The sequence below is a fragment of the Rhopilema esculentum genome, chromosome 21 (genome assembly GCF_057945365.1).
Source record: "Rhopilema esculentum isolate cy_ngs chromosome 21, ASM5794536v1, whole genome shotgun sequence".
In the NCBI taxonomy this organism is placed as follows: domain Eukaryota; kingdom Metazoa; phylum Cnidaria; class Scyphozoa; order Rhizostomeae; family Rhizostomatidae; genus Rhopilema; species Rhopilema esculentum.
Genome location: NC_142835.1, coordinates 5,608,941 through 5,624,132, shown reverse-complemented (window position 1 = coordinate 5,624,132; position 15,192 = coordinate 5,608,941). Strand labels below are relative to the sequence as shown.

The 15,192-nt window shown below is 36.2% G+C and overlaps 1 protein-coding gene across 3 annotated transcripts in view; it reads left to right on the top strand.

Annotated features, from left to right (window-relative positions):
- LOC148957622 (mediator of RNA polymerase II transcription subunit 12-like protein) overlaps positions 1 to 15,192 on the top strand; it is a 39,523-nt gene that overhangs the window by 13,608 nt on the left and 10,723 nt on the right. For all 3 annotated transcript variants that reach the window (XM_089114930.1, XM_089114929.1, XM_089114931.1), the window contains exons 19-33: positions 49 to 411; positions 2,401 to 2,509; positions 3,585 to 3,715; positions 3,827 to 3,943; positions 4,314 to 4,455; positions 4,852 to 4,981; positions 5,493 to 5,717; positions 6,821 to 6,967; positions 7,628 to 7,782; positions 9,476 to 9,565; positions 10,824 to 10,895; positions 12,751 to 12,977; positions 13,189 to 13,321; positions 13,869 to 13,937; positions 14,949 to 15,067. In XM_089114930.1, the coding sequence (XP_088971056.1) occupies positions 49 to 411; positions 2,401 to 2,509; positions 3,585 to 3,715; positions 3,827 to 3,943; positions 4,314 to 4,455; positions 4,852 to 4,981; positions 5,493 to 5,717; positions 6,821 to 6,967; positions 7,628 to 7,782; positions 9,476 to 9,565; positions 10,824 to 10,895; positions 12,751 to 12,977; positions 13,189 to 13,321; positions 13,869 to 13,937; positions 14,949 to 15,067 (2,229 nt within the window). The remainder of the gene's footprint in view (positions 1 to 48; positions 412 to 2,400; positions 2,510 to 3,584; positions 3,716 to 3,826; positions 3,944 to 4,313; positions 4,456 to 4,851; positions 4,982 to 5,492; positions 5,718 to 6,820; positions 6,968 to 7,627; positions 7,783 to 9,475; positions 9,566 to 10,823; positions 10,896 to 12,750; positions 12,978 to 13,188; positions 13,322 to 13,868; positions 13,938 to 14,948; positions 15,068 to 15,192) is intronic.

The following is a 15,192-nucleotide window of genomic DNA, read 5'->3' as shown; positions in this document are numbered from 1 at the left end:
TGTTTTTTAAGATAATATTGTCGAATCTATTGCCACTTACATTTTTAGAGAGTTTTCCCAGCTACCTCGATTCGATCAGTACAACGTCTCATCGAAAGGACTGCTCATTCTCAGCAACCTGAAAAGATCGAGGCCATCTGAATATGGCGTCTGCTCACCACTACCAAGCGTCCAACAGTTGTCACTTGCAATTGACTTGTGTGAGCTTGCCAATGATGTCCAAGGAGTTGTTGATTTGGTTACAGATTTCATTTTCCCAAGAGAAGTGGGGTATGTTGGGTTATTTGCTCCACAAACGAAATCTGTGAAGGGAACCATGCCAAACAAATTAGCCTTTGTTGAAGCAGTTATCAAGAAACATTACACAATTATTTTGACATCGGCAGAGCAAACGATGACAATCTTTAAAGGGTATGTCCCTTCAATCAATTTCTTCATTGTGTGTTTTTAAAAACCCATCAAATGAATTTCATTTCATTATCTAACTATGTCAAGGGCAGGGATGGTCAAGATACGCTAAAAGAGTCTTTTTGATTCAATATGTTATTTTTGGTATTAAAGTATATTTTGTAAGATACATTTACTTTAATGGCATCTAACAATTTCATGATGACGATCAAGATAGGATACTGCCCATATCTTGTCAAGGCCACTATCCTGTCTTTGAAAAGAAAACATCAGGTTTGGCGGTAACTAACTTAAAATAAACTTGTGACGCATTATTTGCTTGTCATATTATGTAATCTAATTTGTAGGATCAATTATTATTTCAGGCCCCTAAATAAGTTTTTGCTATTACTTCAGAAGCTATTTTTTTATGGACATAGGTCCAACTATATTCTGCTGTTCCGACCACAAATATGGCAAAGTTGTGCATCTTTGCAGACGCTTGCTCTTGGTATACTAATTTTTAAGTTAGAGATTCCTGATTTACCATAAATTTATTTGATTTATTTAAAGTGAGTTCTCAACTAAAGCTCATGATCGTTATCGACTGGTTTCAATTTTTCTTGCTTTAAACTGCAAAAATGCACGCTGCGTTATTTGCCATCTAAACAATATTGTTATTTTTTTGGATGCCGCAGGGAGCATGGAAATGCATAGCAACCCTGCGACCATAAAGTTAACACACATGCGACCCCGCGAACATAACAATTCAGCACTAAATATTGATCTAAATATTAAAGATTACATATTACGAATAGCAATTACAGAGAATAACAAAAAAATGATTGAAAGAAAACAGAAATAAAAAAAGCGAGGAGCTTTTCAACAACAAATTATCGAAATCGTCATGAGGCATGAATGTATCTCAAGGTTGCCTCGAGAACTTTCGTGTTTGAATCAAAAGATAACTTGTTGTGACCATACAGGACGATTTCGAGTAAATTTTTTTATTTCGAGTAAATTTCCGAGTAAGTCAATACTATTTCACGTTTTCTAACCCAAACAAGGTGAAAGTATTAGTCTGTTTTGAATTTCGTTGCACAGTTTCAATGGTTTGGATTATGCAGCACTATGGTATGGTCTTTGCACTGCAAATGCGCGCGTAATGAAAAATGTTTTCTTTGTCAACCCAAGTCCGACATTGATCTAGACACAGCTTCTTTGGTCGAAATATTTTTTTATTTTGGCAACCTGTAATTCTGCTTCGATTTGATATAAAAGGATTCGAATCGAGCAATCGACAAATGATGCTTTTTGACCCAGTCTAATTAAATTTCAATTAATTCATCCTATTGCGAGTAGTGTTAGCCTATTGCAAAACAGCTTTTTAGAACTTTTTGCAAAAAGATAAATATAAATTGTTTAATGATAGATTTTATTTGGAAGAAATAATACTAATCAAGGCACCAAAGGAAGAAGTATAAATTATGCATTTATACTTTTTTTGATGGCAAATTCTTTTAAATCACATTTGACATAGGTAAACAGGGATTCATATTGTACCAACCAAATTGAATTTAGGCTATTACAATTAGCTTTCTAATGTTATTTGGAAACGATTGTATAGCCGTTTGCCACCTGTAATTCAAAGAGACACATCCTGCTCGCCCAAATGAAAAGAAATTAAAAATGGAGCAACTTTTCATAAGCAATTCTTTTGTAATTATTTGCCAACTAATATTTGCCAATTTTGAAACCTCGTTTTATTTGCAAAAGCTGCTACAGCTCTCATCTGATCAATGTTATTGTATTTCCAATTCTCCTTTCCTTGCTTTATTTTCAATACTTTACTTAAATGTATCGAAAGGGTGTTATCTTAGGATATGATTTCGCTTTTTATTGTTTTTTTCGATAACTCAGTTTCCTTTTAAAGATTTGATTGAGATTAAAAAGGTGTCGAAAGTTATTTTCACCGCACATAAATGCTTTACAAGGGGAATTCCTATTTTTTAGCTTGCTGCAGACAGTGGAAAACATCGCTGACCCTGGGGTTTGTTCTTCAACTGAGCGGTGCGTTCTCAGTTCTCTGTACGACTTATATGTCACATGTGACCACTTAAAGGTGAGCCTATTTACGGAAAGCGCATTTGACTAGAACGAAAAGCATATTACGACGATTCGTCCCTTATTTCAAAGGTATTGCAGACCTAAAACAACTTATGAGGGCTTCAATTTTAACCGATATTTTCACTGTCGGAAACGTCGCAATTTTCAGTTTTCTAAGAATCAATATATTTCTAGAAAGTTAAGTAATATTTACGTGCAATGGAAAAACTATCATGGGGGTATGGTATTGTCCTACATTTTTCTTATCTTAAGAAGAGTATAAGTGTTACTGACTGATGTCACTTTAAAGATGCTCATATAAATAGAAGCGAGTACTCCTTATTAAGCTCCTCTTATAGTAGCCCGCTGGGGCTTGGTTATAATTTCTATTGAACTAGTTACTTAACTTATAATCAATAAAGGTCGTCGGTCATGTTAAATATAATTATATCAAATCCCAAAGACGTTGCTCGAAGCAATGTGCTCTGTTCCATAAACCAGCTGCTTTTTTACGTCATAAGAACCGCAGGTATAAGGCTGCTAAATTGCTAATCTGGAATCTTTTTTGAAGGGTAGGTTATAATTAAAAACTTAAGACAAATAATTCGTCAATTTTTTTAATAATGGATTAAGTGATTTCGTTTTAAGTACGTTTCAGTTGTGAATCAATATAAATAATATGCATGCAGTATCGTAGGTGGGACAGCATTATTTGGACGTGGCAACATAGTTTGAGAATGATAAGAAATTAGGGTTTGCCATTGGAATCAAAGGGCTTTATAATTTTTGTAGGGGCACGAGTCTGTCTTAGAACAACAGTAGTTACGGCCCTGGCATTGGTCATCATCAGTCCCCAATTATCTGTTGCACTTTCAACCATCTGATTTAGGCCTAGTTAGCATATCGTTTATTTTATAGCCGTTACATGAAGTATTTACTCTAACAATGACTTTGATCAGTTCTATTGAATTTACTATCAATCTGAAAAGACCACAGTATGTTTTTTTGTCCGCCTGTGTTCAAAGGGGTATGAAATCACTTTGAGTCAGTGTTGTAGTGCCTATATAGCCAAATATGTTCATTCATTGCAGGATCGGTGTTCCGACATATTCAGCACCGCATGTACAAAGATCAAGCAGTCAGTCCGTGCTGATGTTTTGCCTTCAAATACAAGTCTACTCTGGGAAACCTCAGTTTTAAAAGAATATCTTACCGCTCCTAGGTACGATTGTGTATAATTGTGTTTTCCGGTTCGTTACCAATCAAGATTCTGTAAATATCCTAAACTTCTTTCTAGAGCATAGCAAGTAGCGTTTTGTTTTATTTGCCTTAGAAATATGCAGCTAGATCACATCTGGCTTCGTCACCTCTCAGAAGATCGGCCGGCTGATTTGTACAGCTTCGTCTGCAACGCATTGCTATGTGTCTGTAATTGTCAAGACCCAGAAAGGTGAGTGGTATTTCGTAACTTCTCCCACCATCGAAAAAGATGTTGTCATACAAGTATATTATAATTTCTTTCATTATCCCCAAAGCAGTCGAATTCTCGTTTCCTGTTCCATTTTGGTTTTTATACCCCAAGCTTTCGCCCTTCGAATCTTTTCCTTCAAATTGGCCTTCAACAATGACTAGGATGAAACTGCTACGTATTTCTGCCATATTTTGTATCATTACTCTGTTGTATCCCTGTGTCAACCGAAATGAACTAATGATTTTCGATTTGCTAAAGAAGTATTTTAGATATATTTTCACCTTTGACTTGTCCAACGTCTTTTTTTGTTATAATGTAATGTATTGATTTTGAAATGTATATTTTTTAGGCTCTATGACTTGTCAGTTCTTTGCGCTGAGGTTTCTTCACACATTAGTGCATTGAACTCCGAGTGGCTCGGCGTTCTGAAAGCATTATGTTGCAATTCAATGCACGGACTTGGCTTTGACGATTTAAGGGAAGCACTGGATGTATGTACACTAGCACTGTATATAAATGTGTTTCTAATGATTATATGAGGATACGCGAGAAGGCATCAATCAATTCTATTTGTCATGTTACTATTAGTCTTTGTGTTCTTCCTTGATATACTGTCAACGCGTCATCACTTGGTGTTTTCATGTAGAAATTTCAACAGTGCCGTTGCTTTGCCTGTTTTGTTGCGCGATTAACTATCAAATGTATTTTCCAAGTATCAAAAACATTTATTGCTGGAAATTTTACCTTTGAATACAAAGTTTCTGTTATTTAATAACAAGTTGCAAGAAGATGTTTGCAGCCAACATACATCAATGACTGGCTACAAATTCAGTTAGCCCCACCATTGTTTAACTCTACTTACCAGTCTTTTAAATCCTTTCCTGCAGGTAATGTCGCCTCAACTCCAAGAGTCTTTGTCCACATTCACAAGCATCCTTGTTGCGCGATGCGTTTTCAGCCTGGAAGACTGCTTGAAGCACGTGTTGATCCCATCACTTACGTTGGCGCTTCCTAATGGTAAGTCAAAGACGTGACTCAATCTGACTTTGAAGCTCATTCTCATGGTTCATCATATGCCAAGAGAACTAGAACAAAATTACCATGATTGTATTTGATTTTGCTACATAGCTTCCGAAGGTTGTTTTAGGACACTGAGAAGCTGTGCTTGTCGAGCAGTGTCCAGGTCCTTCCCCTCTATGTGACCCCAGCTCGAGATTCCTACGCCTAGAATAACAGAGAGCTGGCGACTCTCGACATCCTAGGTGAATTGGTCATGCCAGGGACCCGAACTACAGACCCTTGGATCTGTAATCAGCGCCTCTAGCCACTGAGCTACCATCGCACCTAGCTTGCTGTCATGCCCATTCCTTTAAAAAATCTTGGGCGGAACATTTGTTGCAGGCAGGCACATTTTACAGATCAGCTTTGCTTAATATGAAGTATAATTCTAAAACTATATAAGAACCACTTCTGTTATGTGTTTCTCATTATTGCTGCATCATTTTATCCTTTTTCTTCTTTCATTTAGCTCCAGATCAAAAGAATGCGAGGTTTGGTGCAAGACTGACCTGCAATATTTTGCTGAAACTGTTCGATGCATCTTCTGAAATGCAGCCTTTGAGGCATACACCGACAAGCTATTCTCAGTTCAAATCAACGCCGGAGCATTCTTTGCTTATTGGGTCATATCATCACCTTTCCTTCGAACTTCTCTTTTACGTCATGAAATTGTTAATCATGATTGCAGACTCAGGTATAACCTTATTTTCCAATTACTTGCCAATGTCATGCTTCTGATCCAATTAAATAAACGTAGTAGAATACAACAATTCGAGTGATGGCGCCGTATTACAACTTATTCTGTTAGCACAGCCATGGGGGTAGTCGAGATTCACATTTGTTTTTAAAAGCATATAGAGATGAATATATTAAAACGTACAGAAGAAATGCATAAACATATACAAACCAACACAGTAATGGGAGAAAGGGTTAAGAGGCAACATGTTCACATTTTCGAACTCAGTACGCTCTTCAAACTTTTTGGTTTGGGGCCCCTCTAGAATATTGGAGGCCTAGGCACCCCTGCCCCCTCTAGCTACCGCTTGAGCACCGCTTTCTCTTATATGATACAAATCACTGTAAAAATATTGAAAACGACTATTTTTTCTGCTGTTTTTTCATAAAACCTTTATCATCGAAAGATAAGGAAGACATATTTTTTAATTGTATTAAAATGTTTGTCCAGAAATATGATGATTTTGGCAGGGATGCCAGATTCATTTTGCCAGTTTTTCAAATTTTTTCTCCAGTCATTATAGATTATTTCTTTAAGGTTTTTATAAAATGAATCCTTTGATGATTATAAACCTATAGGTAACGGTGTTGGACCACTTGAGTAATTGCTTTGGTCCTACATTTATTTGAACTGTAGGCATTCTATAGATGGCCGCTCTTAAACAAGTTAAAATATTTAAAGAAAAGGACACAAAATCTTCCATTAATTTGAATTATTTGGTACAGTAAAAGGATCATTAGATTAAGTCAATTTTTTAGGTTTGACTATTACGCGTGCGTTATTTTATTACCTTGCATTTTGACCTGATGATTGGCTTTGGAGATACATTTACTATAACAATTTTTCTGTCATCGTCAGATCTGTCATCGTCTTTAGCTATGGTATTTTTCAGGCAGAGATACCATGGTTAAAAAGAATTATCCCAATTTAAATGTATTTTCTGCATCCAAAGTCTTTTTAGAGCAACCTCAAAACAACAGACACTTTTCTAAAATGCTGGTTCTATAAAGGTTCACTATATTGAAGCTTTTTTGCTAATTGATAAAACTATGCTATTTCAGGACCAAACAGCAAAGAGGATATCATTCACCACGAGCAAGATGAAAACGACGAAGTCTTTGATTTGCTTTTTAACCAGTCAGGCATCTCTGATCCAACCAGCAAAAGTGAAGCACTGTTTGAGCCAAGTTTTTCTGGAGCAGATTCAAGTATGTTCTAGCAATAAACTTTTTTCTTAGCCAGATGATAATCTATTTAACCCCAAAAACTAATTTTCCTTGATGGAAGACCAGCAAGTTTCGTTTGATGATTCAAACGGAAAGCCATCCAGAATCATTCGTTAGGGTAGGTTATAATAGCTTTATGCAAGTTGTATGCACTCGTTTTGTATTTTTTGACCGTTTGTTAGGAATTGAACGGAAGATATTTTTCTGCGTTCTAAAAAACGTTTAGGTTTCTTGAGGACTGGAAGATCCTTTTCGTACGAAAACTGAACTGAAATACATTAAATTCACAAATGGAGAAGGTTTTATTGATTGCACCTTTTTGTTATTGTCCCGTTAAAAAAATCAGGGAGACGAACTAGAAGATCGAAAGTGATTTGAGGAATCCAAAGCACGTCTTCTTCTCTCCTGGTACCGTTTATCGTTTTGGATCTTTAACTTGTACATGATAGGTGTTAGATTTTTAGTTTTGAATCAGAAATCTTTGTAAATATTGTCCATTTTCTTAAAAAGATGCAAGAGTGCAATAAAGTGGAGATCAGTTTTAATCTGATCTCCCACGCTTTCCAACTACATCTAAACAAAAGGTTCAGAACAGCTTTTTATTTTACAGCATTCATAGAATGTGTCTCTTTTCATTTATAGACAATGGAGATCTTTCAATGGTACTTAGCTCGCTGAGTGGATATGTTCTCCAGGTTATTTGTAAGCAAGTTTGGGTGCAACAACGGTTTGTTCATGAAGCAAATAAGCTTTTCTCCAAAGAGATGCCACTTGATCCAAGTCTGCCTATCAAGTTGGTAAGTTTTTAAACAGGAGCGGACACTTGATCAAATATTGGGGAGGCAAGCCTATTGTTTTAATAAGATGACGTCACATTTCCCATTGTTTTTTAACAAAAGACCATTGTCCTCTAAAGAATTAGGGGGCGGTCGCCCCCCCTCGCCCCCAGATGTCCGCCACTGTTTTTATAATGTGGAGTGATTGTCTTAATATGTTTCTTTATTTTTTCTATTGTCTCTAAAAGTTTGTTTTCCTGATTTAATGTAGTGTTTTTTCAGGACGCAATTTGAACTTTTTAGAAGGTTATTATGAACTCCTATATTTTATTAATACGTTTAAACTTTTGTAAATTAGTAGACTTGTCACTAGACAAGCCGATAGTAACTACCCGTAAAGTGAAGTTACTGTTAAAAATACAAGATAAAAATGAAAATGTTTTCATTATTATTGTTATTTTATCATTATTATAAATAATGATTATTAGGAAGGGATATTAATGCTAACCGTAAAAGAGAGAAATACTCGCATCTCGCTCACCGCCTAAGCTCAGCCTATTCTTCTATCATGTTTGTTAATCTTTCTATCAGTTTCCTAGGTATCTTTGGTCTCTCCTGCTCCTCTTTCATCGACATGTGCAACGCTCTAGATATCAGCGGAAATCATCTCCTCTTCATCATCTCCAAACTATCCAACTTAACTATCTGTACTACGTATTACATTTTCTGCGGCAGAAATACGTCTTGGAATAATCCTGAACTTCTTAAATTCTAATGATCTCTGCTACTGACAACTTCTAAAACAAACAAAGACCAACACACTTTTTTTTTCTTTCTTAATTTATTTTGTTTGTGCTTGTAATAGTCCTTTTCTTTGTAAACCCAGGCTAGCCAATTGCATGCTAAAATGAGCTTATTTACAGCTAATTAGATTGCATTTACAGCTTATTACAGCTCGTTTGTCAGTGTATTTTAGAATGTATTATCAATTTATCTGCTGTAGGCTGCTAACGAAGTAGCTTATTTCAGCTAATTGAGGCCTACAACAAATGTAAACCGAACAGGTTATTTACAAGGGAACATGACTGTTCAAAATGATATACCAAAGCATAAAATGAATATATAAAAATGTTATAAAAGGTTTTTATAAAGTAATATTTGAAAGGTGTTTGTGATATCTGGATATTATAAATGAAGCAAAATAGTGAATGACAAGAAATGGCTATTTGAATATAACTTAGAACTGAAACTTATCGGATACATTGTGAACAAATAAACCCTTGATTTATGTTAAAGTTGATTGATAAATAACGCTCTTGTACCAAAAGAATTTTTGATGTCCAAGCAAGACGTTGTAGAAACATAAATTTTCATTCATAAAAGTTGTTAATTGCTGCTGCATTGACACGAATAATATTTATCAACACGATGCAGTTGTATGACCAGCTAATTGGCAAGCTTCGTGTGAAAAAGTGACCAAATTGTTAGAGCAACTGACTTAAGTCCAAGCTTTGGATAATCACCTCATTAAATAATCACCTAAAAACGTACGGTTACCCAATTTCAACATTATGGAGCCAACAGGCAGCAAGGGAATGACTTAGCTGCCTCCTCTCAATATATTGTTAGCTTGTGGCTAATAACCTATCTAGCTGGCACGTCACCTCCCAACAGCTCCCACATACGAACTACCTTACTTTTGTTTACTTTTCAGGCGAGAAGACTAATCAGCCTGTGCTCATCTTCTGAGAATGAAGTGAACATCAACGAAAGTTACAAAGAAGCGATCAATCGCATTTTCAGTGTTAGTACCTTTTTCTTGCTCGTACTTCCCTATCTTGATTGCCTTAAAAAATGCGTAATAAATAGTAACAATTGCATAGAAGTAGGTTCAATGACACCCTGCTGTAGTCCAAAACATAGCCTGTTTGTTTTTCCCACTGTTTGGTACATGTCAGTTATAAGATTACCAATTTTCTGTCAAACTAGGCATCTCATTATTTGCTTTATCCATATAATCATCTAATTGCTTTTTTACAATGCAAAATAGAGATTATGGTAAGTATGCATCTTTGTATGTCAAAGATTTAGCATCGTTTTCTGAGACTGCTCTCGTTTTTTTGTTTTGATTCATAAATTATGAAAATACAAAATTTCGTATCATTGACCTGGAAAAGATGAGTTCTGATTAATGATTGGCTCAAATATTTTTTCTGACCGGAATAAGATATGACTTGCCTAAAATTTACGTTTGGTATGCACAAATATTTGTCTTGATATGTACAAAAGGTATTTTAAACATACTTCATAAACTTAGCTATTCTCAATGAGAAATATTCAGTAAATTTATTTACACAGAACAATATTTTGCGACACGCATTTTTCTGATGTCTTGCGGCAGTCTATAGGACTTTTTCCCTAGGTCAACATGTTTCAAAGATGATTTCTTCTAATTTTCCCGTTCAGAAACAGTTTTTTGCGTGGTAGCATCATCCGCAATCAAGTTTGTTACCTTGACACGATTAAAGATCACAGTTTTTATGTTGAAATTCTATCGGATTTTCAACTCAAAACCGTCTCTCTGGAAAGTAGCGCAATATCCTCGCACAGTTTACCTCTTTATTTATAAATAGGTTCAGACATGAAACTCCGGATTATCATCCAATGCATTAGAGTTCTGCACACCCAGCGAACACTGTAGTGTACTCAAATAGTTTCAAAAAGACTAAATTTTAATTCAAAATCTTGATGATCCAAGCTCGCATCTCGGGAAACTCTCGCCTTTTAGATAAAATATTCTACTCACAAGCTATTTTGATCCCAATTTCTGCTCGTATCTTTGAAGATTTAAATATAGGTAAAAGTCAAAGAATCGAAGAAATTCGAGCATGGCTTTTATTCTTTATAAATTGTTAAATTTCACTAATTTTGAGCCTCAATTTTTCTAAGAAATATATTCCTATGAATAATATTTTGAGCATTCTTCGCAAAATGGCAGCTCTTTTTCATTGATTTTGGCATGATGAAATAATCCTATGTTTTTATTTTTGTTTTTTTTTCAGAATTTAGATCATTGGTCGCTAGATTTTTCATCCCTTGAACTTCAGCTTATGATTCGACAAGCATTGAAAGAAGTAAGAATGTCATTTATTTTTAATTTTGAGACATCTTTTATGGCATTTTTCTTACGTTTACGTTGGCTTTTATGACGTTGAACTGTTGATATGCGTGATTTTCGTTCTACAGAGTGACCGAATTGGAGTTTTCATACCCTGCAAGAGCTTCCAGACAAAATTTCTTCGCCACTTAGGCTCATTGAGGAAACATTTTGCATTCCCTACTGTTTTCCACTTACCACACTCAAATTCATCGTTCCACGAAGGAGATGAATAATTGTAAGGGAACCCTAAGGGGGGTACTCCCATTATGGCCTAGCAGGGGGTTCAGCCATGGTCAAAGAGGGCCAAGGCTGAAGTGTTAAATAATTGCTCTCGAATGGTAATACTCTCAAATGGTAGTCTTTATTGATAATGATCCTCAAATGTTATTTTTTCATCTGAGTATAAGACGATGGGTAATGACCAAAAGGTGAAGGGGAATTTTTTTCTGGTGCTGACGTTTATACTCTGAAGAGTGTCGGACGAGAAGTGCTTCAGTATGCTGTGTTTTTGCTATTTTGTTCCATTTTCAAATTTTATCGTACCAAGAACTTGTCTGGCGCTAAAAATACTGCTGCTTTTGACTGGTGTCACACAGTGCCGGTTCCTTTAAAATGTTTTTGCCAGTCAGCAACTGCTAACTTCTCACGATATTTTGCTATCTTCAATTCTGCGGTACGGATTCTGAAAGACATTAAGAATGATAGCAAAACTTATCAAATATTAATTAGGAATTTGTAGCCCTAATAGATGCTCAGGAATGGATTCCAATACTTATCCCTTAATCCTATTTGCACTTGCAAAACAACGTTATGCCTGACATGAAATATGAACAGAAATTTCATGAGGCTTTTATCACGTAACTATCCGACATGATGTTTCAGACAGTTCCTTCATATTTACTTCTGGGTGTTTACATGGGTTTTGTATTACTGTATTGTTTTGAATCGAATTGATAGCGCAGTAGCTATTGATACAAAGCTTGCAACTGTGTAAAGGCCGGTTTCCACTTGATTCGCTCTGGTCGCGTGACTTAACGAAATCGAATAAAAAAGTCAGCGAATCGGGGAACGCGAACAGTCACCCAGTAGTTCAACTGAGTTTAATTTGCGCATGCCCCAATGTGCATTCGCTCAGTCGCGCGACCAGAGCGAATAAAGTGGAAACCCGCCTTAAGATGTTTTTCGCAGAATGTTAGGTTCAGTTCACTTCAGGCGTTAAAAAAATCTGGTTTACGAAACTTTTCGTTCAGAAGTTTTGCTAATCAATAGAAATGCATACTACGAACTTTTTGTGAACTTTTTCATCATTTGCGAACCGTTGAAGGGGTTTCCTAAAGCGGCACCTTTTGTGTGCAGTTTTATTTCGTACATTGTTACCTTAAACAGTAGCACCTGTTTTAGGACGGAGGGAAAATAAAGTTGATGTCCACCACCTTATATATTGATATGCACGAAGGATCTGCTTCCTCCTTCCCAGTGCTCCCAATGTTTGGTAAAATTATTCAGGCCACGTTGGTTTTTTTAAGATTTATGATCTTTTCTTTATTTGCTATGTTTATTATTCCTTTGGTCAAACTTCCTAAAAGCCGCTTTCAACAATACGTGCAGTGGAAAATCGTTTTTCAATATATTTGCTGCTGTCTTTCCTTGGTCTTGCGAAATGAATACTTTTTCTAGCGGTATAACGAGTACCCGGAATGCTATTACATTTTCACGTAATTTTGATAGTAATTATGAATATAACTGTATTATCAACTCTGAATTGGCAGGAAAATCCATATGAATTGTTGGTATGGTGGTTGAAGATAATTTCCAAATATTTATTTTAGGAAATATCTGTTTTATTCAACGAAATTGCGAGGTGTGTCATGTCCACCTTGATCGATGATGGAAATGAGTCTTCGCTATCTTCAAACAGCGAGGCCGAAAACTCGAAACCCCAGTTAGTTGGGCCGCTTATCGGCAAACTTCCTTCAACTGTTCAAGGCAGAATCCTTAAAACAGCTGGTGAAATCATGGAAAAGGGAAAATGGTGGAAAAACCATGAAAACTCGCGGTATTTGATCATTTTGATCCTCTTTTAAAGTTGGTCGGTGAATTTTCATCCCTGTTTTATACTCACTTAGGCGGATGACAGACATAAAAGGAAACCCGCTAAATATAGAGAGTGGTTTTAGATATGTCACTTATTTCTAAAAAGTAGTTTAAATTAAAATGAAAATTAATTATGAACTTTTATGTATGTAATGTGATCATTTGTTAACTAGGCTGTCTCCGGCATCACAACAAACACTGTTCAATCTGGTCTTGAGTTGTCTCAAAGAGCAAGATGATAACAAAGTCGCTTTTCTTGGCTCTCTTCAAAAGCAATTTGCCAACGTTATCGCTGCCCCTGATGAGGTATTCCATAATGCTTTTGAGTTTAACCTGACACTTTAGTCCCGTGCAAACGACGCAACATTCGGTGTTGTTGCATCCAGGTGATACGGGACGTCATAGTAATTTTTCCAATCTAGTTTATTTGAAAAAAAGCAGAAAATCGCAGAAAACTGTATCTCATGCGGATTGAATGTAACATGAGAGACAGAATGTCGTAATTGTTGGTTACTTGTTTCTCGACCGCCAACTCTCGCCTAGTTGAAGAACACCAGAGAGAAAATGCTCCATTTTTATTACTACACTAGCCAGGATTTTCATGTATACAAATTCCAAAGCACTCAGATAATAATTGCTATACCTGGTATAATTAGTATTAAAGATATCAGATTTCAAATGTAACAAATTAACCCGGTTTGGTTTCAAATCTGTTATTGTTTTATGTTTACAACGTTGATCATTTCAGCTCTGGTCAAAGTCCTAGTCACGTTCATTGGGTATTTTGTTTGTGATAAGATTGCTGTTTTCATCTTAGACACGTTTCGAATGCTTACTTGCTCTTCTTTTTCAGGAGAAATTCCCTACTTGCTTCGACGCCAAACAGTTCCTCTTGGAAGGGCTACATCTAAGGTTAAATTTGGTAAGTCACTTACAAAGCTTCAAAAGAGGGTCTGCGCCAAGTTTGGATACGCGCGTGGAACGCGTCCATGTATTTTTTGCTATTGTGAATAATTTTATCCAATCTTTTATTTAGAAACGTAGTTTGTTTACGCTCAAACATCAGCTGTTATCTAGGTTCTGCGAAATTCTACTCTTTGTTTTATAAGAAAATCACTCTGTCATATATATCCAACACAATGTACCAGTGAAAATTGACGATTCCCTCAAATGGAAAGAACATTTTACCATTCGTTCTATGTCTTGCAAAAATGCTATATGAAGCAGTCTCCTTGAGTTCAATCTCTGGGCTTGACACCCTACTTCGACCTCTTTGTGAAGTGGTTTCTAGAATCATGTGATTGTTATATTTGAGAGATCTTTTTATTCGGTACAGTAATGCATCATGTTTACATTTCGAAGCTGGCAGCACTTTTCACGTACGCCTATATTCAACTTCACTGCAAAGACTCATAGTGTATTCTTTCGCTTTGTTTATTTCTGAGCTGCCTCTAAAACGTCGTCAGCTTCTTCTATTCTTTTTCGTATAATCATTTCAGGTACTATAATTTGATAAACTGTTGTTTTTAGTAACCAGTAAAGGATTTATGTACCGGACGCCTATGGGCCTAGAGCCTGCTAGGGATGTTAATTTTACAAGGCTTTTACTGCAGCAATGATACCGTATTTCCGTTAAGAAGCGCCTCGAAAGGCCCCTTTCAAAGCGTTATAACAAAAGAGTTTTTTCGAGGATGGGCGCTTTTTAGATGTTGATGGTTTTAGGGGGTGCTATTCCGAGGGGGGGGGGCTTTTTTAGGCTGGGGGCTTTTTAGAGAAAATTCGGTGTTACTGCTTTCTGTCAATGGGAGGAATCTGCTAATGGACGTTTTACTGTATGTAACTTATTTCCTTGTTTCACTCAAAGCAAATAACTATCAAAGCACGCCTTGTACACTTATCCTGATGTACTCAGTATAGTTTATTGCTCTTTTAGGTCGGTGCGTTATTTGATGTTATCCAAAGGAATACAGCGATTATATGTGAATGGACACAGACCCTGTTCCGCTTAGGTGCCTGTGGGATCATGGAAGAGGAAATTTCCGGGACGTACAGGTACAAGCTGCTGTCTAATTTCACATCATAAAATATATCTGCATTGCATCTATGTATCGCTTAATGAAGGTGTACTTTTAGACTGAAGTGGCAGCAGAAGACCGAAGGACTGACCACTCCTACAG